The 27,286-nt window shown below is 44.1% G+C and overlaps 2 protein-coding genes and 1 long non-coding RNA gene across 14 annotated transcripts in view; 1 reads left to right on the forward strand and 2 right to left on the reverse strand.

Moving 5' to 3' along the window:
- acsm3 (acyl-CoA synthetase medium chain family member 3) lies at positions 1–12,714 on the reverse strand. 3 transcript variants are annotated; one of them, XM_052476319.1, is made up of 14 exons: positions 12,589–12,714; positions 11,390–11,596; positions 10,709–10,919; positions 9,806–10,013; positions 9,096–9,239; positions 7,892–8,048; positions 6,340–6,419; positions 6,125–6,248; positions 5,967–6,047; positions 5,736–5,837; positions 5,239–5,366; positions 1,217–1,316; positions 522–641; positions 1–414 (listed from the first exon to the last, which is right to left on the reverse strand). In XM_052476319.1, the coding sequence occupies exons 2-14, from the start codon at positions 11,594–11,596 to the stop codon at positions 328–330; spliced, it is 1,749 nt and encodes a 582-aa protein (XP_052332279.1). In that variant the 5' UTR covers positions 12,589–12,714; the 3' UTR covers positions 1–327. The 3 variants fall into 3 exon arrangements, with proteins under 3 accessions (XP_052332279.1, XP_052332278.1, XP_052332280.1); XM_052476318.1 differs by lacking the exon at positions 12,589–12,714 and adding an exon at positions 11,956–12,394; XM_052476320.1 differs by lacking the exons at positions 1–414; positions 522–641; positions 1,217–1,316; positions 5,239–5,366; positions 12,589–12,714 and adding exons at positions 5,373–5,610; positions 11,956–12,441.
- LOC127910966 (uncharacterized) lies at positions 1,325–3,052 on the reverse strand. Its single transcript, XR_008077023.1, has 3 exons — positions 2,749–3,052; positions 1,770–2,641; positions 1,325–1,731 (listed from the first exon to the last, which is right to left on the reverse strand). It is a non-coding gene; the product is annotated as an uncharacterized LOC127910966 (long non-coding RNA).
- Positions 12,680–27,286, forward strand: part of ece2a (endothelin converting enzyme 2a) — a 259,489-nt gene continuing 244,882 nt past the window's right edge. The window contains exons 1-4 of one of the 10 annotated variants that reach the window (XM_052476330.1): positions 12,680–12,828; positions 13,179–13,355; positions 23,276–23,545; positions 23,636–24,314. In XM_052476330.1, coding sequence (XP_052332290.1) covers positions 13,338–13,355; positions 23,276–23,545; positions 23,636–23,944 — 597 coding nt within the window. In that variant the 5' untranslated portion in view covers positions 12,680–12,828; positions 13,179–13,337 and the 3' untranslated portion in view covers positions 23,945–24,314. Of the gene's footprint in view, positions 12,829–13,155; positions 13,356–23,275; positions 23,546–23,635; positions 24,315–27,286 lie in introns of those variants that run through there. The other 9 variants (XM_052476327.1, XM_052476325.1, XM_052476326.1 and 6 more) reach the window with 9 other exon arrangements.

Raw genomic sequence — 27,286 nt, forward strand, 5'->3', positions numbered from 1 at the left:
TGTAATATACTGAATCAAAAGTTTATTGGCAGGTTTCTTTCATTCATACCAGTGTGAAGTAGCTATTCATGCAATGACGGAGACAAATAGAAAATGACATGTGCCATTCAGTCATTTAACAGTCGCTCTTATCCAGAGCAACTTACAGTTAGTGCATTCATCTTAAGATAGCTAGGTGGGACAACCACATATCACCGTCACAGTAAGGACATTTTTCCTCAATTAAGTAGTTATCAGCAAAGTCGGTGCTAGTAGGAAAAGAAAGAAACAGACTACATTCTGTTCAGTGTTCCAATAAGAAGATAAACAGATGATCCTCAAACCCATTCAGGATCTTCCCCATTCTTTATTCCTGAGCTCCACTCTCCTGATTTTACCACTAACTGTCTTTGGTAGCTGTTCCACAAACTCTACCTGTGAAGACGAGAAAAGTCGAATTACCTTATTTTTTTGCCTTCTAATAGATATTGATCAAGCTTTTTTTTCAACAATAAATAGCTTTACAAAAGAATAACAATTACCTTGCGTGGATACTTGTACGGTGCAGTAACTTTCTTCACATACGTCTGTAATTCTTTCTTAAGTTGATCTTGGTCTTGAGATTTGTACTCTGCTGTTAGAACAACAAATGCCTTCACAACCTGGGAAGATAATAATATAATATAATATATGCCATTTAGCAGACGCTTTTATCCAAAGCGACTTACAGTCATGTGTGCATACATTCTACGTATGGGTGGTCCCGGGGATCGAACCCACTACCCTGGCGTTACAAGCGCCATGCTCTACCAACTGAGCTACAGAAGGACCACAGATGGAGGGCATATTAACTGGGTTGTTTTATGTAACCTTTATGTAACCTTTATGTAACCTTTATTTAACCTTTATTTAACTTGGCAAGTCAGTGAAGAACAAATTCTTATTTACAACGACGGCCTCCCCTAAACCGGACGACGCTGGCCCAATTGTGCGCCGCCCTGTGGGACTCCCGATCACGGCCAGTTGTGATACAGCCTGGAATGACCGCTGCGCCACTCGGGAGACCAATTATAGTGCAGTCGCTATGAATGATTTTGGGATTGAAGCCAATATAGGTTCATTTATAGAGATCTAACCAACAAGATAGTCCCTAGCTCTGAAATCACCTGAATGCTTTGATTCTGGGTGAGGATGACCTATTACTTTAATGGATTTGATTGATTCATCCATACTGTACCTCTCCTCTGATAGGGTCAGGGCTGCTGACCACGGCTGACTCAGCCACAGCCTGGTGTTCAATCAAAGCGTTCTCCACCTCAAATGGACCAATACGGTACCTATACAAACAAATTCAGACAGGATTAGTTTTACTACGAATACGGTACCTATACAAACCCAGACTTTAGTCCTATTCAGACAGGATTAGTTTTACTACGAATACGGTACCTATACAAACCCAGACTTTAGTCCTATTCAAACCCAGACTTTAGTCCTATTCAGACAGGATTAGTTTTACTACGAAAACGGTACCTATACAAACCCAGACTTTAGTCCTATTCAAACCCAGACTTTAGTCCTATTCAAACCCAGATTTTTGTCCTATTCAAACCCAGATTTTTGTCCTATTCAAACCCAGACTTTAGTCCTATTCAGACAGGATTAGTTTTACTACGAATACGGTACCTATACAAACCCAGACTTTAGTCCTATTCAAACCCAGACTTTAGTCCTATTCAAACCCAGACTTTAGTCCTATTCAGGCAGGATTAGTTTTACTACGAATACGGTACCTATACAAACCCAGATTTTTGTCCTATTCAAACCCAGACTTTAGTCCTATTCAGACAGGATTAGTTTTACTACGAATACGGTACCTATACAAACCCAGACTTTAGTCCTATTCAAACCCAGACTTTAGTCCTATTCAGGCAGGATTAGTTTTACTACGAATACGGTACCTATACAAACCCAGATTTTTGTCCTATTCAAACCCAGACTTTAGTCCTATTCAGACAGGATTAGTTTTACTACGAATACGGTACCTATACAAACCCAGACTTTAGTCCTATTCAAACCCAGACTTTAGTCCTTTTCAGACAGGATTAGTTTCACTACGAATACGGTACCTAAATAACCAACCCAGACTTTAGCCCTATTCAGACAGGATTAGTTTTACTACGAATACGGTACCTAAATAACCAACCCAGACTTTAGCCCTATTCAGACAGGATTAGTTTTACTACGAATACGGTACCTAAATAACCAACCCAGACTTTAGCCCTATTCAGACAGGATTAGTTTTACTACGAATACGGTACCTATACAAACCCAGACTTTAGTCCTATTCAGACAGGATTAGTTTTACTACGAATACGGTACCTATACAAACCCAGACTTTAGTCCTATTCAAACCCAGACTTTAGTCCTATTCAAACCCAGACTTTAGTCCTATTCAAACCCAGACTTTAGTCCTATTCAAACCCAGACTTTAGTCCTATTCAGGCAGGATTAGTTTCACTACGAATACGGTACCTATACAAACCCAGATTTTTGTCCTATTCAAACCCAGACTTTAGTCCTATTCAAACCCAGACTTTAGTCCTATTCAAACCCAGACTTTAGTCCTATTCAGACAGGATTAGTTTTACTACGAATACGGTACCTATACAAACCCAGACTTTAGTCCTATTCAAACCCAGACTTTAGTCCTATTCAAACCCAGACTTTAGTCCTTTTCAGACAGGATTAGTTTCACTACGAATACGGTACCTAAATAACCAACCCAGACTTTAGCCCTATTCAGACAGGATTAGTTTTACTACGAATACGGTACCTAAATAACCAACCCAGACTTTAGCCCTATTCAGACAGGATTAGTTTTACTACGAATACGGTACCTATACAAACCCAGACTTTAGTCCTATTCAAACCCAGACTTTAGTCCTATTCAGACAGGATTAGTTTTACTACGAATACGGTACCTATACAAACCCAGACTTTAGTCCTATTCAAACCCAGACTTTAGTCCTATTCAAACCCAGACTTTAGTCCTATTCAGGCAGGATTAGTTTCACTACGAATACGGTACCTATACAAACCCAGACTTTAGTCCTATTCAAACCCAGACTTTAGTCCTATTCAAACCCAGACTTTAGTCCTATACAAACCCAGACTTTAGTCCTATTCAAACCCAGACTTTAGTCCTATTCAGACAGGATTAGTTTTACTAGGGGAGATCGTGTAATGTAATGATGTGCACGAGCACAAAACACCACATCTGTAATTTTAGTCCTGTCCGAATCTGCCAGTCATTTCTACATGGCAGGAGAGTAACAATCCCAGCCAGAGTAACCTACTGTTTTTTGGCGAACTCCAAGGTCCTTGGATAACGCTCGTCCTGTGCGAATCGACATCCCTGTGTTTTGAGAGAAATGTCTGAGTTTGACAGGTGTTGCTCGCTCACGGTTTGAGCAAGAAAACAATAACTGATTGGATAAATTGAACTAAGTGCTGCGCATAAGTGATATATAAATGGCCTACATGTATCATCAACTTTCACAGTGAATGCTTTTGTTTATATATTTGGTGATTATGAATTGAATATTGTCAAATGCATCTGTAAAAAAATATTGGGCCTATTTGAAGCAAAAGTTGCTGTTAATAGATCGCAAAGCAGCATAGAACTGACCTAAACATCTGGAAACGATAAGTTAACTTTCTCATCCATAGCCTTAAAACACATCTCAGGTGCACGTGCACTGTTTAGCTCACATCTGAAGGCTGGGGGGCATTTAGGACGTACTACAGATTGCTGATATATTCTAATGATTATGATGACACTCCCTCAATTTAAATATTATGGCGACACTACATCAAAGCTGGTTTGGTTTAGAAACTTGGGAACCAAGCTGGCGTTATCAGTGTGCCGGTATCACCTGGACATGTTGCAATATCTTCACACCTAGAATAAAAACCTCCAGGCTTCCGTTATAACTGTCCATTTATTGAAAACAAGTCATAATTACAGGGGGCAGTTTGGAAAAAAACTAATCCTGTCTGAATCGTCCTTCGGAATAACGGACATTCTGGAGTAATAATTACATAACCAGCGTTCTCTAGTAATACTTGTCCCGGGCGAATAGGGGGATAGTCAACTAAACATTTTTGTTACGTTTTCCAGACTCAGATTGAGCTTATTCATCGACTGAGAAGAACTTTAAATTGACATTTGTGCCCCATAGGTATAGATATAGGTATAGATATAGATATAGGTATAGATATAGGTATAGATATAGGTATAGATATAGGTATAGATATAGGTATAGATATAGGTATAGATATAGGTATAGGTATACATATAGGTATACATATAGATATAGATATAGATATAGGTATAGATATAGGTATAGATATAGGTATAGGTATAGATATAGGTATAGGTATAGATATAGGTATAGGTATAGATATAGATATAGATATAGATATAGGTATAGATATAGATATAGGTATAGATATAGGTATAGGTATAGATATAGATATAGATATAGATATAGGTATAGATATAGGTATAGATATAGGTATAGGTATAGATATAGGTATAGGTATAGATATAGGTATAGATATAGGTATAGATATAGGTATAGATATAGGTATAGGTATAGATATAGATATAGGTATAGATATAGGTATAGGTATAGATATAGGTTGAGTTCCTGCCCGACTACATTGCTGAGACATGGCAGATCTTACAACGCCTAGATAGGTATTTAACATGTCAGCTAATGCTGCATTCGTAGGAAAGTGGGAATTTACACATAAAACTGGGAAACCAGTTGGAAACTATCATCCTGAGCTCCCACATAGTGACCGCTGACCTCACCTACTAAGGAAATTACCTCGATAACAACATTTTCGGCAGTTAAATGCAACAAAACATTATTTATAAAAACAATGTATTAATGTAGTTTTTGAACACCATAAGTTGTTTACAAGCATGATAGCTGTATTTTTATTTGAGTGTTTAATCAGCTATTTGGCCATTAGCCAATCAGGGTTTCTCAACAAGTTCAAAGCACGTGAACGCATCCAACTGGTATTTACAACTGATAAATTCCCACCTCTCACTTGGTTACGAATGCAGTATAATGACATAGCAATCTAATTCCCAACTGCACAGTCGATGATGTGGCACGCAACCATTGGTTGATGCAATGCAAGGCCTGCAAATCTAGTCGGGCAGGAAGTCGACCATAGTGTTACCCAGCTGACAGGATGACGTCATCAGCTCGACCCACGAACCACAAGTAGTCGTCCTCATCCATGACACCCCTGTCTCCAGTCAGGTAGAAGTCCCCAACATAGCATTCTGCTGTTCGATCAGGGTCACTCTGCATAGATGTGGATACAAATATTACAATATTAAGATGCAAGAAAACAAACCAAGTCTCAATGTATTTCAGAAGGTTCAAATCAATATCAAAATTGAAGGACTAGTCAGTCAGTCAATCAATCAATCCAGGCTGTATCACAACCAGCTGTGATTGGGAGTCCCACAGGGCGGTGTACAACTGGCCCAGCGTCTTCCGGTGCAGGCCGTCATTGTAAAGAAGAATTTGTTCTTAACTGACTTGCCTGGTTAAATAAAGGTTAAATAAAATAAAAATCAATGATGTGGATATTTCATCAATTGCTATTGGAAGAAAACAGACAGGGAGACCAGGTGGCTAGTTGACTTGCATTGAAGTGGTCGTACATACTGTGTATTCAGTAAACAGGGAAAAGGGCTTGTGTGGTTTCACTCTGATACCAAGGTTCCCCTCCACTCCTCTGGGCACGACGTTACCGGCTTCATCTACGACCTGAGATAGGAACACAAATGCTGCCAATGTCCGCAGTTTGTATCAAAACGTGGAAACTTTATTGATTACACATTGATTCATGTTGATGGTTAAGCACACATTACACTGTTGTCCGTTGACTGCATATACCTGCACATCATACTCTGGTGAAGCCTTCCCAAAAGCCCCGGCTTTGATCTTCATGCCCTTAAAAGTACCAGCTATCAGTACCTGGAAGTGAAATGACAGAGAAGCTAAGACCCCATTCTCGGTGCAACCTTTTATCACCTCTAACTAGCTTAACTCACAGTTTCAGTTTGTCCATATCCTTCGTAGATGTCCAGTCCAGTGGCACTCCTCCACTTCTCCATCACCTCTGGGTTGATGGGTTCACCAGCACACAAACAATGCTGCAAGTTGCTGAAATTATAACTGACAAAAAAAAGAGATGTCTCAGATGTCAATAACGATTTGGTTGTAATCTAAAAAGGATACATTATTTAATTAGTGTGTAAGCAAATACCTGGACATGTCCTCTTGCACTAGCATTCGATAAGCAGTCGGAGCCGTGCAGAATGTGGATATGGGGTAGCTGGAGAGAGTCTTCAAAGAAAAACACATGAAATATCAATATCTGTAATGACATGAAATAACAACATTTCCCCACTACATTCAACCTAGCCACGACACACCTGCAGTGGAAGACACAGAGAGGGGTTCTATGGAGTGAGAATGGACATGCAGGGCCCTCTAGTGGTCAAATGCAGTGGAAGGCACAGAGAGGGGTTCTATGGAGTGAGAATGGACATGCAGGGCCCTCTAGTGGTCAAATGCAGTGGAAGGCACAGAGAGGGGTCAAATGCAGTGGAAGAACACAGAGAGGGGTTCTATGGAGTGAGAATGGACATGCAGGGCCCTCTAGTGGTCAAATGCAGTGGAAGGCACAGAGAGGGGTTCTATGGAGTGAGAATGGACATGCAGGGCCCTCTAGTGGTCAAATGCAGTGGAAGGCACAGAGAGGGGTTCTATGGAGTGAGAATGGACATGCAGGGCCCTCTAGTGGTCAAATGCAGTGGAAGGCACAGAGAGGGGTTCTATGGAGTGAGAATGGACATGCAGGGCCCTCTAGTGGTCAAATGCAGTGGAAGACACAGAGAGGGGTTCTATGGAGTGAGAATGGACATGCAGGGTCAAATGCAGTGGAAGGCACAGAGAGGGGTTCTATGGAGTGAGAATGGAATGGACAAATGCAGGAAGCCCTATGGAGTGAGAATCTAGTGGTCAAATGCAGTGGAAGGCACAGAGAGGGGTTCTATGGAGTGAGAATGGACATGCAGGGCCCTAGTGGTCAAATGCAGTGGTTCAAATGCAGTGGAAGACACAGAGAGGGGTTCTATGGAGTGAGAATGGACATGCAGGGCCCTCTAGTGGTCAAATGCAGTGGAAGACACAGAGAGGGGTTCTATGGAGTGAGAATGGACATGCAGGGCCCTCTAGTGGTCAAATGCAGTGGAAGACACAGAGAGGGGTTCTATGGAGTGAGAATGGACATGCAGGGCCCTCTAGTGGTCAAATGCAGTGGAAGACACAGAGAGGGGTTCTATGGAGTGAGAATGGACATGCAGGGCCCTCTAGTGGTCAAATGCAGTGGAAGACACAGAGAGGGGTTCTATGGAGTGAGAATGGACATGCAGGGCCCTCTAGTGGTCAAATGCAGTGGAAGACACAGAGAGGGGTTCTATGGAGTGAGAATGGACATGCAGGGCCCTCTAGTGGTCAAATGCAGTGGAAGACACAGAGAGGGGTTCTATATAGTGAGAATGGACATGCAGGGCCCTCTAGTGGTCAAATGCAGTGCCTGCAGATCTGAAGCAATCCACTTCCCTCAGATGTGCTGACATCAAAGATGTAAGGGAATAGGTGTTGTTTTCAGACCATATGGTGTATGAACACAGACTGACATCACAGACCACACACACACACACACACACACACACACACACACACACACACACACACACACACACACACACACACACACACACACACACACACACACACACACACACACACACCTCCAGTACAGTGTGACTGTCGAAGCGGGGCATATGGTGGATAAAGACACAGGCTCCCTGGATCCAGGGGGCATAGACACTGCTCCAGGCAGACTTGGCCCAGCCTGTATCAGATGTGTTCCACAAGACATCCCTCTCCGTCAGGTCCAACCAGTACCTCCACACAGCCAGGAGGGAGGGAGTAGGACAGAGATAAACCCCAATTAGGGTTCAGTTCAATGGGTATTATGTCATGCTTCATGTTTTGTGTGACCCCAGGAAGAGTAGCTGCTGCTTTCACAACAGCAATTAGTCAGTGCAATCTAAGTTCAACCCATGTTATGGTTGTGGCGTGGTTATGTTATGGTTGTGATTATGTTATGGTTGTGATTATGTTATGGTTGTGATTATGTTATGGTTGTGGCGTGGTTATGTTATGGTTGTGATTATGTTATGGTTGTGGCGTGGTTATGGTTATGGTTGTGATTAATGTTATGGTTATGTTATGGTTGTGATTATGTTATGGTTGCGGCATGGTTATGGTTATGTTATGGTTGTGATTATGTTATGGTTGTGATTATGTTATGGTTGTGGCGTGGTTATGTTATGGTTGTGGTTATGTTATGGTTGTGGCGTGGTTATGTTATGGTTGTGGTTATGTTATGGTTGTGGCGTGGTTGTGATTATGTTATGGTTGTAGCGTGGTTATGGTTATGTTATGATTGTGATTATGTTATGGTTGTAGCGTGGTTGTGATTAAGTTATGGTTGTGATTATGTTATGGTTGTGGCGTGGTTATGGTTATGTTATGGTTGTGATTATGTTATGGTTGTAGCGTGGTTGTGATTATGTTATGGTTGTGATTATGTTATGGTTGTAGCGTGGTTGTGATTATGTTATGGTTGTGATTATGTTATGGTTGTGATTATGTTATGGTTGTGGCGTGGTTGTGATTATGTTATGGTTGTGGCGTGGTTATGGTTATGTTATGGTCGTGATTATGTTATGTTATGGTGTGGTTATGTTATGGTTGTGATTATGTTATGTTATGGTTGTGGCGTGGTTATGGTTATGTTATGGTTGTGTTATGGTTGTGGCATGGTTATGGTTGTGTTGTGTTTGTGGTTATGATTATGGTTGTGTTGTGGTTATGATTATGTTGAAGTAATCTCTCGTGGACAGACTATGTAAACATGTTAACTGAGATGAATGTTGTCGGACCTACCTTCCGTTGACAGTGAGGCCTATCCCATAGCTGCTGTGGCTGTGTTGGGTCATCTTAGGTGACCCTGTGGTCCCACTGGTGAAGAAGATGGTCATAGGGTCATCACTGCGAGTCTTCACACACTCATGGTCGCTGGACGCATTCCTATAGAGAGAGTTTGGTCAGTACAGAGATGCTGAAAGTAACAAGCAAGATGTAGATAGATCAGACACAGTGAACTGGAGCCATTATGATCCCATCCAGACCAAACCAATAGATCAGACACAGTGAACTGGAGCCATTATGATCCCATCCAGACCAAACCAATAGATCAGACACAGTGAACGGAGCCATTATGATCCCATTCAGACCAAACCAATAGATCAGACACAGTGAACTGGGGCCATTATGATCCCATCCAGACCAAACCAATAGATCAGACACAGTTAACTGGGGCCATTATGATCCCATCCAGACCAAACCAATAGATCAGACACAGTGAACTGGAGCCATTATGATCCCATCCAGACCAAACCAATAGATCCGACACAGTGAACTGGAGCCATTATGATCCCATCCAAATCAAATTGGTCACATACACATATTGAAGAGATGTTATTGCGGGTGAGGCAAAAAACATAGTAAAATAATGGAATTAAGAAATATATCAATGTATGATCCTTTCTATGACAAGTGTTTTTGGAATTTTTGCTGACCTAAGTTATCTTTACCTCACCAGATCTCCAAAGTTCTTCCAGCCCTCTCTCTTGGTGGGGGACACCAGTATTTTGTGCTGCAGGCTGGAGCACTGAGAGGCCACGGCATCGAGCAGCGGGGCCAGGGACTCGTCTGTGATGACACAGCGGGCCCCGGAGGTCTGCAGCCGGTGGAGGATGTCCCTGGCTGTCAGCTGAGAGGTACCTGGTAGCAGTACTGTTCCTGTGAAGGACATGGGACTTCACCAGGGATAGGAGATTTTCCTGAAGGGAAATCTTGTGGCCCTAGTCATAGCTAATGACAAGGCACTAGAATAAATAAAGTTGTACATTTTTCCTGTTCAGGTCAGGAGATCAGATAGTACACCCGGCCCTAGGCATCACATTTATATTGATTTTTTAAATTAATTAAGCAGCTTGTCTCAAAAACTATTTCAATTGTATTGCCCCAAACATATTTATTGAACTAAACATATGCTATCTGATAGCATTATGTCTGGACTAGTGGTATTCAAAGTCAGGGTCGACGGGGGATTTCAGTGGGGTCGACAAATAAAAAATAGTTTGATTTTGGGGGGGATCCAAAAATGAAGAGGACAGATTATTTTATGGGAACAAAATACAAATGTTATTGAAAAATATCATTTGACAAATAAAATTGTACTAAGTAAGTAAATATATGTACGTATTGGTTCTCTTAGAGCAGGTATTCCCAAAGGCAAAGCTGCCGGGGGTACGCCAAATAAAAATGTGAATCACCAGATTTTCTAGTGACAAAAATTGGGTCCCCAGAAATTCTGGGGAAAAAAATGTGGTCCCCGCTGAAAAAGTTTCAATATCACTGGTCTAGAACAATGCAATTTTGATTCAATCTATTATGAAGTCTTGGATTTCTGGATTAGATATTTTCTAGCTCACCGGTTCTGAGACAGGCCACATTGACGAGCCACCACTCTGGAACCCTGGGTAGTACCAGAAACACCCGGTCCTGCTGGTTGAGACCACAGGCACCTGACAGAACATTGGCCAGTCTTCTGGAATGGAAGCCCATCTCCTCAAAACTCCACCTCACCTCCTGCTTTCTGTCATTCACCCACCAGAAGGCAGGGTTAGATCCTTTCTCTCCTTTCTGAAATAAACCATGGTGATTTCACATTTACATTTGAGTTCATCTGAAACCGTAAAGTTTAACGTAGAACATATCCCTCTGCCAATATGAATGATATGTCAACTATCCTGCTACCTAAAGGCGGTCATAATGATGGTGATGTCATAACACTGACATAACAGTTATAACAACTATGTCACAGTCAGAGGGTTCAAGTCAAGTGTTACCATTTTTTCATTCCCCCATGATAATATATGCAACGGACAGTGCTTGACTTGGGGAGGAGCTCACCTGAGTGGAGTACCGGCAGCTCAAATGTTCTTCTGCTTGAGCTCCTGTTCCTCTTATAGAATACTAGCTCAATGTATTGTGGAGCTCCTGCACCTAAATATAAACAGTACTGGCACCCAAAACGAGTACTGAAAGCTATTTCATCCAAGTCAAGCACTGGAAATGAAAGTCGAAGGTTAGATAAACAAGGTATACTCTACCTTTTCTTTCTCTGCCCACACATCAAGCACATCTTCTGCAAAGTTGAAGTACTCTGGTATCTGGGGGCTGTATTGTTGTTTGATACTCTCATAGCCAGTAAAGTTTTGAGGAGGAGATACCCTATGTCCATGGATGTGACATTTAAAGTTACTTGGGAATATACAGAGTGCCTTCAGTTGAAAGGACACTTTCCCAATGACTCTCATCTGCAAAGGAAGAAAAAAACACTACTTAAGTATTGACTTAATACTTGTAGATGCAGTAGAAACTATACTGTTTAGAGCAAGAACAATCTCTTTCTCTCATTTTATGCATCATGCAAATGACTTTGAAGACATTCTTACCAGTTATATTAAAGCCATTCAGTAGAGACAAATTGTGCAACTAGTATTTTTATGCCAACAGTTGACAAGCAGATAAGAACACTGTACAGAACGTATACAGTTGATACATTATTAAGGTATCATTAAGTATCACGCTTGTATACAGTTGATACATGAAGGTATCATTAAGTACCACGCTTGGAAAGTATCATGCTGAAGTTTAAACCCCTCTCAAACCCTACCTCTAAAATCGTCGTGTTGTTTACGGTTTATGTTGCTCTGTCTGCGGGCTGAAAATAAGGAATGGCGCCCAAGAAATTTCTCCATAAAGGGTCGAGTGAAAAGGAAGGAAAACTAGGGCTCAACTCAGACACAGGGAGAGATCTGTTCATTCCATGACCTGAATGGGTGAACTATTAACATCTCCAGGAAGTAGGCGTGGTGTTAGAAATGCACATGTAAAAGTTAAAACGTGTTTACTTATTTACACAACAATTGAAAGGAAACCACTGATATGTTTCAGACCAAAATTAGAGTAATATGACACCACAAAAACATTGCTTATTAATAGTCTTCATGGTTATTATAGCGCCTACTAAATACGTGTTTTTCTGTCCAAAATATTAGTCTACCGTGCAGATTAGACGAAGAGCTGTTCAATGGAGTTCGTTTTGCATCGCCCGGTGCCATTGGATTTTACATTAAATCATCACACACGAACTGGGCCAATCTGTCACAATGTAGCCTAACAATTTCTTCCTCGTTTTACACACATGAAAACTGCACAGTTAATGTCATGTGATTGCAAACGGACGGAAATGAATGAAAGTGAAGACATTGTCACAACAGTAGTAGGCAATGTCGCAGACTTTTACCGGGTGTATTTGCAGATACAGCTGATCCTGCTACACTGTAACGTCGGTTCCTCAGATGTGATCAGATGGGATATCATTGTCCCCCAGGATGCTTTGCGCGGAGTGTATGACGGAAGGTTTCCTGCGAGCAACACGTGGAATATGGATAACGCTCCAATGAACAGCTAGCCTATGTTCCTTTCCTTTCATTTCAAATTATTTTCATGAAAACTGCATGAAGTGAGGACATAACTGACTGACGTAAGCGAACAAGAGTTTACAATGTCACATGGGCATTCAGCGTAAAATGTAGCTAGATAGATAGATGGTTATGGCTACACAGCGATGATCATAGACAGTACTGTATGTAAACACGTTGTGGTATAGTCGTTGGTTTAGACGAGCACAGACACAACCTGTGGCAGTCATCATAACATAACACTGTCAACAGTCTAGTTAATTACATTGATCTATAATCAACTCAGCAATGCTATTCACAACACAAGGGTGACTGACAAAATAATGTATGTTCCATTTGTATACAGAAAAGCATCAATTCTGTTTTAATCTCTTATACATTGTGTATAGCTATCATTGCATTCCTTGTACAGTGAGGGACAGCGTGGGGATGGAGTATCTACCCGACCGTAACTCCAGGTATAAAGACGTGGACTACTGGGATGAGAGGTACAAGACAGAGAAGTCGTTTGAATGGTTCGGAGACTTCTCCAAGTTCCAGCATCTACTTCAGCGTCACGTCATGAAGGACGATGCCATCCTTGTGCTTGGTATGTGTTCTGACCTTACTTGCCTACTTGTCTTTATTTCTGAAGAAATATTGGACATTGTGAAAATTACATTCGTGAAGACCTTACTGCATCAATGGAATATTTGTCTCATCATTTAGTAATTTATTTGGAAAGAGGGGAACAGGGCTTTATAACGCGACAGACCACAAGATGGCGCTGTAAGACAACGTTTGAACATGTCCATGTTCAGTATCGTCATAATATTATAATCCCGTCCCTTGCAAATTCTTCAGCCCCTGATTACATCATTATACAGAAGCGGTTGAAAGTCATTTGTAGAGATTTTTGTACCTAGGTTTTGTACCTATTCAGTGCTTGATATGCATGCTTAATATACATTAATTTGAGCTACAAACATTTGCTGTTCAGCACACATCTGGATACTTTCACATTTGCATTCAGATTGCAAAATGATAGCCACGCTGCCCGTTATTGGAATGTAAGTCATAAACAGCATGGCTAGAGTATATATTACTGTTGTTAGCTATCCTTCAAACATTACCCAAGCACTTGTTTTGCCACTACATTGCAGATATTGTATTCGTCCCAGTAGTTAAAGTGGTTCCTTGTGGAATATTATAGAATGTAACAGTTAGTTGATGTTGACAAAGGTGTTTAATCATGGTTGCATTATTTTGATGGAATATCCCTCACAAAACGGTTTGATAGAGCCCTGGAGGAATATTATTAACCCAGTGCAGAGGATTCCAAAGCCAACCTTGATGATATAATTGTTTCCCTGGTTTGAAGTGTTGTACTGTAGTTGCAGTGACCATGCGGAGGCTTAGGGGGGCGCTGTTGCTAGTGGTCTGTTGTCAGTCACTGTAGGGTCCCTGTTTATGTATGCGCAGCAGAGCAGCACTCGTGTGTGTGTGTGTGTGTGTGTGGAGGGTTCAATGCTGAACAATTGTGTGAGCGAACGACAGGGGCTTCCTGGACTATGATGGGGGTAAGACCGGTGTTGTCAGGACTTAGGCACAAGGCTCGCACTCCTCCACGGAAATCTCCTGTCATTCTCTCCTGTAGTTTTTCTCATCTTTCACTTGACCCTGGGATCAAACAGGCTCATTTAAATGTTTTATTTGATTTATTTCACCTTTATTTCACCTTTATTTCACCCAGGTAGGCAAGTAGAGAACGAGTTCTCATTTACAATTGCGACCTGGCCAAGATAAAGCAAAGCAGTGTGAACAGACAACACAGAGTAAACAAACAAGTCAATAACACAGGGGGAAAAAAGTCTATATACATTGTGTGCAAAAGGCACGAGGAGGTAGGCAAATAATTACAATTTAGCAGATTAACACTGGAGTGATAAATGATCAGATGGTGAAGTGCAGGTAGAGATACTGGTGTGCAAAAGAGCAGAAAAGTAAATAAATAAAAGCAGTATGGGGATGAGGTAGGTCAATTGGGTGGGCTATTTACAGATGGACTATGTACAGCTGTAGCGATGGGTTATCTGCTCAGATAGTGGTGACCAGTGAGCTGAGATAAGAGGGTACTTTACCTAGCAGGGTCTTGTAGATGACCTGGAGCCAGTGGGTTTGGCGACGAGTATGAAGCGAGGGCCAGCCAACGAGAGCATACAGGTCGCAGTGGTGGGTAGTATATGGGGCTTTGGTGACAAAACGGATGGCACTGTGATAGACTGCATCCAATTTATTGAGTAGGGTATTGGAGGCTATTTTGTAAATGACATCGCCGAAGTCGAGGATCGGTAGGATGGTCAGTTTTAGGAGGGTATGTTTGACAGCATGAGTGAAGGAGGCTTTGTTGCGAAATAGGACGCCAATTCTAGATTTAACTTTGGATTGGAGATGTTTGATGTGAGTCTGGAAGGAGAGTTTACAGTCTAACCAGACACCTAGGTATTTGTAGTTGTCCACGTATTCTAAGTCAGAACCGTCCAGAGTAGTGATGCAGCGATCGGTTGAAGTGCATGCATTTAGTTTTACTTGTATTTAAGAGCAATTGGAGGCCACGGAAGGAGAGTTGTATGGCATTGAAGCTTGCCTGGAGGGTTGTTAACACAGTGTCCAAAGAAGGGCCAGAAGTATACAGAATGGTGTCATCTGCGTAGAGGTGGATCAGAGAATCACCAGCAGCAAGAGCGACATCATTGATGTATACAGAGAAGAGAGTCGGCACGAGAATTGAACCCTGTGGCACTCCCATAGAGACTGCCAGAGGCCCGGACAACAGGCCCTCCGATTTGACAGAGTCGAAAGCCTTGGCCATGTCAATGAATACGGCTGCACAGTATTGTTTCTTATCGATGGCGGTTAAGATATCGTTTAGGACCTTGAGTGTGGGTGAGGTGCACCCATGACCAGCTCTGAAACCAGATTGCACAGCGGAGAAGGTACGATGGGATTCGAAATGGTCGGTAATCTGTTTGTTGACTTGGCTTTTGAAGACCTTAGAAAGGCAGGGTAGGATAGATATAGGTCTATAGCAGTTTGGGTCAAGAGTGTCCCCCCCTTTGAAGAGGGGGATGACAGCAGCTGCTTTCCAATCTTTGGGAATCTCAGACGACACAAAAGGGAGGTTGAACAGGATAGTAATAGGGGTTGCAACAATTTCGGCAGATCATTTTTTATAAAGAAAGGGTCCAGATTGTCTTGCCCGGCTGATTTGTAGGGGTCCAGATTTTGCAGCTCTTTCAGAACATCAGCTGACTGGATTTGGTATTAAATAGCCTTTCTGTTTATTCAGTGGTATGAATGCAACACATTTTATTTAGCAGCAGATGAAGACTATTGCAGAAGTATAGCGAGTGAAATGGTCGCCAGTTTACAAAAGAAAAAGAAAAATGAAATATGCATAAATATTGATGCATGTTGGTCAGCTAATATCAACTTAATTATTTCTCTTTGTATATTTTTTGCTGATCAACATTTGCTTTTGTGCACACAAACATACTATAGTAAAACCCCCAAATGAAACAGGGTGCCAATGTAACGGATGTGAAATGGCTAGCTAGTTAGCGGTGCGCGCTAGTGGTGTTTCAATCGGTGACGTCACTTGCTCTGAGACCTTGAAGTAGTGGTTGAAGTAGTGGTTCCCCCTGCGGCTTTTGTGGAGCGATGGGTAACGATGCTTCGTGGGTGTCAGTTGTTGATGTGTGCAGAGGGTCCCTGGTTCGCGCCCGGGTATGGGTGAGGGGACGGTGTAAAGTTATACTGTTACACCAACCTGTGTCAACAAGTAACACCTTTGGAAGAAGGGGGGACCCTCTCATCGATGTATGTCGAAACCTCTGTCATCTCCACCAACCTGCGTCATAGTATGGTGCTGCTGCAAGACAGACCACTCTTTCTGCATGTTGATTTGAGCCTAAGAAAAATAATTCCATCGCCTAGGACTGGATGCATTCTACACTGAAGAGTTCTCTCGCACACACAGGCACACACACACACACACGCAGTCACACATTTCTGGCACTTGTACTGTCTCTTCACACATAGACGTTCACATACACACACATCTACAGCTCAGCTATATATAGGTTATATATCCACACACACAAACCCCTGCTTCACCCGTCGTCTCAACAGGGTGTTTCTGGTTGGTGTTTAGGTGAGGCCGTTGGCTCATATAAACTGTCACAGAGAATCTCCCTCACTGTGGTGTGTAACACAGTGGTATAACTCTAAAGCATGGAGAGAAGTGGAGGAAAGGGGGGGGGGCTGATTGTGTCAGGATGGAGGGGGCAGAGAAGTGGAGGAAAGGGGGGGCTGATTGTGTCAGGATGGAGGGGGCAGAGAAGTGGAGGAAAGGGGGGGCTGATTGTGTCAGGATGGAGGGGGCAGAGAAGTGGAGGAAAGGGGGGGGGGTGATTGTGTCAGGATGGAGGGGGCAGAGAAGTGGAGGAAAGGGGGGCTGATTGTGTCAGGATGGAGGGGGCAGAGAAGTGGAGGAAAGGGGGGCTGATTGTGTCAGGATGGAGGGGGCAGAGAAGTGGAGGAAAGGGGGCTGATTGTGTCAGGATGGAGGGGCAGAGAAGTGGAGGAAAGGGGGGCTGATTGTGTCAGGATGGAGGGGGCAGAGAAGTGGAGGAAAGGGGGGGTGATTGTGTCAGGATGGAGGGGGCAGAGAAGTGGAGGAAAGGGGGGCTGATTGTGTCAGGATGGAGGGGGCAGAGAAGTGGAGGAAAGGGGGGTGATTGTGTCAGGATGGAGGGGGCAGAGAAGTGGAGGAAAGGGGGGTGATTGTGTCAGGATGGAGGGGGCAGTGAGGGGAGGAAAGGGGGGTGATTGTGTCAGGATGGAGGGGGCAGAGAAGTGGAGGAAAGGGGGGTGATTGTGTCAGGATGGAGGGGGCAGTGAGGGGAGGAAAGGGGGGTGATTGTGTCAGGATGGAGGGGGCAGAGGAGTGGAGGAAAGGGGGGTGATTGTGTCAGGATGGAGGGGCAGAGAAGTGGAGGAAAGGGGGGTGATTGTGTCAGGATGGAGGGGGCAGTGAGGGGAGGAAAGGGGGTGATTGTGTCAGGATGGAGGGGGCAGAGGAGTGGAGGAAAGGGGGGTGATTGTGTCAGGATGGAGGGGGCAGTGAGGGGAGGAAAGGGGGTGATTGTGTCAGGATGGAGGGGGCAGAGGAGTGGAGGAAAGGGGGGTGATTGTGTCAGGATGGAGGGGGCAGAGAAGTGGAGGAAAGGGGGGCTGATTGTGTCAGGATGGAGGGGGCAGAGAAGTGGAGGAAAGGGGGGTGATTGTGTCAGGATGGAGGGGGCAGAGAAGTGGAGGAAAGGGGGGGGCTGATTGTGTCAGGATGGAGGGGGCAGAGAAGTGGAGGAAAGGGGGGTGATTGTGTCAGGATGGAGGGGGCAGAGAAGTGGAGGAAAGGGGGGTGATTGTGTCAGGATGGAGGGGGCAGTGAGGGGAGGAAAGGGGGGTGATTGTGTCAGGATGGAGGGGGCAGAGAAGTGGAGGAAAGGGGGGGGTGATTGTGTCAGGATGGAGGGGGCAGTGAGGGGAGGAAAGGGGGGTGATTGTGTCAGGATGGAGGGGGCAGAGGAGTGGAGGAAAGGGGGGGGTGATTGTGTCAGGATGGAGGGGGCAGAGAAGTGGAGGAAAGGGGGGTGATTGTGTCAGGATGGAGGGGGCAGTGAGGGGAGGAAAGGGGGTGATTGTGTCAGGATGGAGGGGGCAGAGGAGTGGAGGAAAGGGGGGTGATTGTGTCAGGATGGAGGGGGCAGTGAGGGGAGGAAAGGGGGTGATTGTGTCAGGATGGAGGGGGCAGAGGAGTGGAGGAAAGGGGGGTGATTGTGTCAGGATGGAGGGGGCAGAGAAGTGGAGGAAAGGGGGGCTGATTGTGTCAGGATGGAGGGGGCAGAGAAGTGGAGGAAAGGGGGGTGATTGTGTCAGGATGGAGGGGGCAGAGAAGTGGAGGAAAGGGGGCTGATTGTGTCAGGATGGAGGGGGCAGAGAAGTGGAGGAAAGGGGGGCTGATTGTGTCAGGATGGAGGGGGCAGAGAAGTGGAGGAAAGGGGGGCTGATTGTGTCAGGATGGAGGGGGCAGAGAAGTGGAGGAAAGGGGGCTGATTGTGTCAGGATGGAGGGGCAGAGAAGTGGAGGAAAGGGGGGTGATTGTGTCAGGATGGAGGGGGCAGAGAAGTGGAGGAAAGGGGGCTGATTGTGTCAGGATGGAGGGGGCAGAGAAGTGGAGGAAAGGGGGGTGATTGTGTCAGGATGGAGGGGGCAGAGAAGTGGAGGAAAGGGGGGCTGATTGTGTCAGGATGGAGGGGGCAGAGAAGTGGAGGAAAGGGGGGTGATTGTGTCAGGATGGAGGGGGCAGAGAAGTGGAGGAAAGGGGGGTGATTGTGTCAGGATGGAGGGGGCAGTGAGGGGAGGAAAGGGGGGTGATTGTGTCAGGATGGAGGGGGCAGAGAAGTGGAGGAAAGGGGGGTGATTGTGTCAGGATGGAGGGGGCAGTGAGGGGAGGAAAGGGGGTGATTGTGTCAGGATGGAGGGGGCAGAGGAGTGGAGGAAAGGGGGGTGATTGTGTCAGGATGGAGGGGGCAGAGAAGTGGAGGAAAGGGGGGGGGGGTGATTGTGTGTCAGGATGCAGGGGGCAGTGAGGGGAGGAAAGGAAGGAAGGAAGGAAGGAAGGAAAAGCAAGATGAGATGAGCAAGATGAGATGAGGAAGATAGAAAGAGATGGGAGAGGAATAGAGAAGTTCCTGTGCTGTGAGCATCGGTGTCCATATGATTGTTTTAAGAGTCTCTTTTTGAACTTTTAGTTTATTCTATCTGAAAAAATATCACAATATTATTAGAATAGTAAAATCATCCTAATACCCATCCCTAGCCCTTTCTTCCTTGCTCCCTGGACACGCCTGGAGCCCAAATAGATGACGTATGTTGCACAGCTGAGAGTCGAGTGTGGAGACGAATGGATTCATTTCAGTCAGTCATCCTGAAAAGCCCTTCCCAGCTAGTATATGTTGGCTAGTTGGCAGCAGCAGCAGCAGCCGCATGGGGCTAGTGAAAACTGGTCAAATAAATGGATGTTTCTGTCGATGGGCGAGGGAGAAATAACTTGTAGTATTGGTCACTATCTGAATTTGGTCACCATCTCTAATTTGTCATGGTCGTCATAACGAGGAAACCAAGGCGCAGCGTGATAAGAATACATACTTCTTTATTTACACGAAGAACACTATAAACAAATTAACAAAACAAATGTGACGCAACTACACAAACAATAACCCACAAAAACCAACATGGAAAAGGGCAACCTAAATAGGATCCCCAATCAGAGACAACGATAAACAGCTGTCTCTGATTGGGAAACAATTCAGGCCACCATAGACATACATATACCTAGACATACTAAAACCCCATAGATATAGAAAAACCCTAGACAAGACAAAAACACACATACCACCCTCGTCACACCCTGACCTAACCAAAATAATAAAGAAAACAAAGATAACTAAGGTCAGGACTTGACATTTATTCCATCCCACTTTATTTTATTTAGAGTAGAATAGCTGTCTTCATGAAAAATAGATTGTAATATTTGGTAGTAACCACCTTTTTTTAAATGTTTATTTTTTACCTTTATTTAACTAGGCAAGTCAGTTAAGAACAAATTCTTATTTTCAATGACGGCCTAGGAACAGTGGGTTAAACTGCCTGTTCAGTGGCAGAACGACAGATTTGTACCTTGTCAGCTTCGGGGTTCGAACTTGCAACCTTCCGGTCACTACTTCAACATTCTAACCACTAGGCTACCCTGCCGCACCTGGATGTCACTGTGATACAGTCTACACCAGTAGGCATCAACCTGAGTAAAGAGTAAAGATCACTTTCGCAGTCAAAAAGCAAGCCGAGATCTACCAATCAGATTAAAAATGTAACATTAACCTAATAAAAATTTATTTTTGCAGTCGGCCTAATACATTATCACAGCATATTGGCTATATGCCTGACCTGCCAATATTATTTTTCTCAAACCATACTATATTTCAAAACTCAAGCTTTGATAACAGAATAGATCAGTTGGTGTAGCACTTCCGAGGCACAGCTGAGCATAAATTGAAATGATTTGCTAATAATGAGCTTTTTTAATTAACTGGACTGATGGTACCTTTTGTCATGGTGCTTTCAAGACCACTGGGAACTCAGGAAGGTGGAGTCGGTCTTTTCAGAGACGAATGGAACACTTTTCATACCCGGTGTTACAGAGCTTCTGAATGAAGTGCCCCTGCCGCCAACAGCGCAACACGAATAATACTGATAATAATAATACTAATACTAATAATAATAACACTAATAATAATAATACTACTACTAATACTACTACTAATAATACTGATAATAATACTAATAATACTAATACTACTACTAATAATAATAATACTAATACAAGTGGAGTCAAGCCGTTTCTACAGAAATGTTTGGTGATGGAATGTCTTGAACATGGACTGGTTGGTGACCACTGGTTTACACTGCTCAATGCTTACAGTTTGTGCTGCAAGCCAACAACATGTGGCAGTGTCCTTTGCTCTCACTTGCTGCAGTAAGGAGAGTAGCTAGACAGTGTAGCCTATATCAGGCCAGTAAGGAGAGTAGCTAGACAGTGTAGTCTATATCGGGCCAGTAGGGAGAGGAGCTCGACAGTGTAGCCTATATCAGGCCAGTAATGGGAGCGAGACAGTGTAGCCTATATCAGGCCAGTAATGGGAGCGAGACAGTGTAGCCTATATTGGGCCAGTAGGGAGAGTAGCTAGACAGTGTAGCCTATATCAGGCCAGTAAGGAGAGGAGCTAGACAGTGTAGCCTATATCAGGCCAGTAAGGGAAGTAGCTAGACAGTGTAGCCTATATCAGGCCAGTAAGGGAAGTAGCTAGACAGTGTAGCCTATATCAGGCCGGTAAGGGAAGTAGCTTGACAGTGTAGCCTATATCGGGCCGGTAAAGGGAGTAGCTAGACAGTGTAGCCTATATTGGGCCAGTAGGGAGAGTAGCTAGACAGTGTAGCCTATATCAGGCCAGTAAGGAGAGGAGCTAGACAGTGTAGACTATATCAGGCCAGTAAGGGAAGTAGCTAGACAGTGTAGCCTATATCAGGCCAGTAAGGGAAGTAGCTAGACAGTGTAGCCTATATCAGGCCGGTAAGGGAAGTAGCTTGACAGTGTAGCCTATATCGGGCCGGTAAAGGGAGTAGCTAGACAGTGTAGCCTATATCGGGCCGGTAAGGGGAGTAGCTAGACAGTGTAGCCTATATCGGGCCGGTAAGGGGAGTAGCTAGACAGTGTAGCCTATATCAGGCCGGTAAGGAGAGTAGCTAGACAGTGTAGCCTATATCGGGCCGGTAAGGGGAGTAGCTAGACAGTGTAGCCTATATCGGACCGGTAAGGGGAGTAGCTAGACAGTGTAGCCTATATCGGGCCGGTAAGGGGAGTAGCTAGATAGTGTAGCCTATATCGGGCCGGTAAGGGGAGTAGCTAGACAGTGTAGCCTATATCGGGCCGGTAAGGAGAGTAGCTAGACAGTGTAGCCTATATCGGGCCGGTAAGGGGAGTAGCTAGACAGTGTAACCTATATCGGGCCGGTAAGGGGAGTAGCTAGACAGTGTAGCCTATATCGGGCCGGTAAGGGGAGTAGCTAGACAGTGTAGCCTATATCAGGCCGGTAAGGAGAGTAGCTAGACAGTGTAGCCTATATCGGGCCGGTAAGGGGAGTAGCTAGACAGTGTAGCCTATATCGGACCGGTAAGGGGAGTAGCTAGACAGTGTAGCCTATATCGGGCCGGTAAGGGGAGTAGCTAGATAGTGTAGCCTATATCGGGCCGGTAAGGGGAGTAGCTAGACAGTGTAGCCTATATCGGGCCGGTAAGGAGAGTAGCTAGACAGTGTAGCCTATATCGGGCCGGTAAGGGGAGTAGCTAGACAGTGTAACCTATATCGGGCCGGTAAGGGGAGTAGCTAGACAGTGTAGCCTATATCGGGCCGGTAAGGGGAGTAGCTAGATAGTGTAGCCTATATCGGGCCGGTAAGGGGAGTAGCTAGACAGTGTAGCCTATATCGGGCCGGTAAGGGGAGTAGCTAGACAGTGTAGCCTATATCGGGCCGGTAAGGGGAGTAGCTAGACAGTGTAGCCTATATCGGGCCGGTAAGGGGAGTAGCTAGACAGTGTAGCCTATATCGGGCCGGTAAGGGGAGTAGCTAGACAGTGTAGCCTATATCGGGCCGGTAAGGGGAGTAATGAGATGTACAAATATACATATTTGTATAAAAACATACAGAGCTCCGTGTACGTGTGTGTAAATATATGAATGTATATGATGAAATATCAGGTACCTTGATGATTTATATTGACCTGGTTGAGATATATCCCTTTTGTTACTTATTAGATCTGTTTCACCTGTCCTTGTCTCCACCCCCTCCAGGTGTCTCCCATCTTCCCCACCTGTCCTTGTCTCCACCCCCTCCAGGTGTCTCCCATCTTCCCCACCTGTCCTTGTCTCCACCCCCTCCAGGTGTCTCCCATCTTCCCCACCTGTCCTTGTCTCCACCCCCTCCAGGTGTCTCCCATCTTCCCCACCTGTCCTTGTCTCCACCCCCTCCAGGTGTCTCCCATCTTCCCCACCTGTCCTTGTCTCCACCCCCTCCAGGTGTCTCCCATCTTCCCCACCTGTCCTTGTCTCCACCCCCTCCAGGTGTCTCCCATCTTCCCCGCTTGTCCTTGTCTCCACCCCCTCCAGGTGTCTCCCATCTTCCCCACTTGTCCTTGTCTCCACCCCCTCCAGGTGTCTCCCATCTTCCCCACTTGTCCTTGTCTCCACCCCCTCCAGGTGTCTCCCATCTTCCCCACCTGTCCTTGTCTCCACCCCCTCCAGGTGTCTCCCATCTTCCCCACCTGTCCTTGTCTCCACCCCCTCCAGGTGTCTCCCATCTTCCCCACCTGTCCTTGTCTCCACCCCCTCCAGGTGTCTCCCATCTTCCCCACTTGTCCTTGTCTCCACCCCCTCCAGGTGTCTCCCATCTTCCCCACCTGTCCTTGTCTACAACCCCTCCAGGTGTCCCCCAACTTCCCCACTTGTCCTCTGGGTATTTAAACCTGTGTTTTCTGTCTGTCTGTTACCAGTTTGTTTTGTTGTTTCAAGTCGACCAGTGTGTTGTCTTAGTTCCTGGTTTTTCCCAGTCTCTCTTTTTCTCGTCCTCCTGGTTTTTGACCCTTGACTGTCCTGACCCTGTACCTGCCCGCCTGACCACTCTGCCTGTTCCTGACATTGAGCCTGCCTGCCGTCCTGTACCTTGACCTCTACTCTGGATTTTTGACCCCTGCCTGCCTTGACCTGTCGTTTGCCTGCCTCTGTTGTTACAATTAACATTGTTACTTCACACAGTCTACACTTGGGTCTTACCTTGTTGCCTGATACTTCTATCCTTACAAACAACAGTCACGTCAAGTAATCTATGCTTTAAGTTGATTGGAGAATCATTTTTTGCACCATATCCCTGGATCTCATTGAATGTTTTTGCCGTTTGGAAACTTTGAATGTAATAATAATAATATAATAATATATGCCATTTAGCAGACGCTTTTATCCAAAGCGACTTACAGTCATGTGTGCATACATTCTACGTATGGGTGGTCCCGGGAATCGAACCCACTACCCTGGCGTTACAAGCGCCATGCTCTACCAACTGTGCTACAGAAGGACCAATGTGGACTGTATGCGTCTGAAACAACCCCGCTTCAGGCTCTGGCAGTAGCTATGGTCAATGGGAAAGAAAGCCTATACAATTAGTATAATGATGATCATAACAATAATAGTAATAATACCAATAAGGAGATCAAGAAAACGGAGGGTTATTATTATTAATAGTATTGTTAATATTAATAGTATTATTACAGATAGTATTATTATTGATAGTGTTCTTTATTATTAATAGTATTATTATTAATAGTAATATTATCATTATTAATAGTATTACTATGAATAGTATTATTATTGATAGTGTTATTTATTATTAATAGTATTACTATGAATAGTATTATTATTGATAGTGTTATTTATTATTAATAGTATTATTATTAATAGTACTATTATCATTATTCATATTATTATTATGAATAGTATTATTAATTGTATTATTGTTGGTAGTATTATTATTGATAGTAATATTATCATTCTTATTGTTATTATTAATACTATCAATTATATTGTTCATTATTATTATTAATATGACTCTTATTCATTCTATTAATATTATTAATTATTATTCATATTATTGTTATTTATTATTATTCAGTATTTTTTAGTATGATTAATATTACTATTATTATTCATTATTATTATTATTCATTATTATTATTCATTATTCATATTAAGAAGCAGCATCTGTATTATTTCTGTAGATATACACTACTGTTCAAAAGTTTGGGGTCACTTAGAGATGTCCTTGCTTTTTTTAAAGAAAAGCACATGTTTTGTCCATTAAAATAACATCAAATTGATCATAAATACAGTGTAGACATTGTTAATGTTGTAAATGACTATTTTAGCTGGAAACGGCAGATTTTTTATGGAATATCTACATAGGTGTACAGAGGCCCATTATAAGCAATCATCACTCCTGTGTTCCAATGCCACATTGTGTTAGCAATCCAAGTATATTATTTTAAAAGCCTAATTGATCATTAGAAAACCCTTTTGCAATTTGGTTAGCACAGCTGAAAACTGTTGTTCTGATTTAAGAAACAATAAAACTGGCTTTCTTTAGACTAGTTGAGTATCTGGAGTATCATTATTTGTGGGTTCGATTACAGGCTCAAAATGGCCAGAAACAAAGAACTTTCTTCTAAAACTTGTCAGTCTATTCTTGTTCTGAGAAATTAAGGCTATTCCATGCGAGAAATTGCTAAGAAACTGAAGATCTCGTACAACGCTGTGTGCTACTCCCTTCACATAACAGCTCAAACTGGCTCTAACCAGAATAGAAAGAGGAGTGGGAGGCCCCGGTGCACAACAGCAAGAGGACAAGTACATTAGAGTGTCTAGTTTGAGAAACAAACACTTCAAGTCCTCAGCTGGCAGCTTCATTAAATAGTACCCGCAAAACACCCTTCTCAACGTCAACAGTGAAGAGGCGACTCCAGGATGCTGGCCTTCTAGGCAGAATTGCAAAGAAAATATTAAGATAGGCAAAATAACACAGACACTGGACAGAGAAACTCTATTCTTACGTAATAATATAACCATATACAATTTCAGTCGTATGTCTTAGACTGATGGACGATGCCATCCTCACGGCCTCCACAATGGCTCAGACAAACATGGATCAGTCCACAGTGGATCAGTCCAATCAGACAGGCCTCCTTAATGGATCAGTCCACTCAGACAGGCCTCCGTAATGGATCAGGCCACTCAGACAGGCCTCCGTAATGTATCAGGCCACTCAGACAGGCCTCCGTAATGTATCAGTCCACTCAGACAGGCCTCCGTAATGTATCAGTCCACTCAGACAGGCCTCCGTAATGTATCAGTCCACTCAGACAGGCCTCCGTAATGTATCAGTCCACTCAGACAGGCCTCCATAATGTATCAGTCCACTCAGACAGGCCTCCATAATGTATCAGTCCAATCAGACAGGCCTCCGTAATGTATCAGTCCAATCAGACAGGCCTCCATAATGTATCAGTCCAATCAGACAGGCCTCCATAATGTACCAGTCCAATCAGACAGGCCTCCATAATGTATCAGTCCAATCAGACAGGCCTCCACAGTGGATCAGTCCACTCAGACAGGCCTCCACAGTGGATCAGTCCACTCAGACAGACCTCCACAGTGGATCAGTCCACTCAGACAGGCCTCCACAGTGGATCAGTCCACTCAGACAGACCTCCACAGTGGATCAGTCCACTCAGACAGACCTCCACAGTGGATCAGTCCTCTCAGACAGGAGCCAATAGGGGTATTGTACACCATGACATATATGTTTATTTTTGCTACTGCTCGATTAAAGAAATCTTGGTCGACCAAACAATCGACCAGTCAACTAAAGATTTCCCCCCATCCTCCTCCTCTTCCTCCTCCACCTGTTCATTCACCCACTCCTCCTCCACCTCTTCATTCACCCACTCCTCCTCCACCTCTTCATTCACCCACTCCTCCTCCACCTCTTCATTTACCCACTCCTCCTCCACCTCTTCATTCACCCACTCCTCCTCCACCTCTTCATTCACCCACTCCTCCTCCACCTCTTCATTCACCCACCTCTTCATTCACCCACTCCTCCTCCACCTCTTCATTCACCCATTCCTCCTCCACCTCTTCATTCACCCACTCCTCCTCCACCTCTTCATTCACCCATTCCTTCTCCACCTCTTCATTCACCCACCTCTTCATTCATTCACCCACTCCTCCTCCACCTCTTCATTTACCCACTCCTCC

Source organism: Oncorhynchus keta, chromosome 23 (genome assembly GCF_023373465.1).
Source record: "Oncorhynchus keta strain PuntledgeMale-10-30-2019 chromosome 23, Oket_V2, whole genome shotgun sequence".
In the NCBI taxonomy this organism is placed as follows: domain Eukaryota; kingdom Metazoa; phylum Chordata; class Actinopteri; order Salmoniformes; family Salmonidae; genus Oncorhynchus; species Oncorhynchus keta.

Excerpts from the sequence above, each read along its gene's own strand:
- acsm3 (XM_052476319.1), bottom strand. The coding sequence starts at position 11,596 with ATGAGAGTCATTGGGAAAGTGTCCTTTCAACTGAAGGCACTCTGTATA. Across the intron at positions 642-1,216 it reads CTGACCCTATCAGAGGAGAG|GTTGTGAAGGCATTTGTTGT; the intron begins GTACAGTATGGA and ends TTATCTTCCCAG. Across the intron at positions 415-521 it reads CGTACAAGTATCCACGCAAG|GTAGAGTTTGTGGAACAGCT; the intron begins GTAATTGTTATT and ends TCGTCTTCACAG.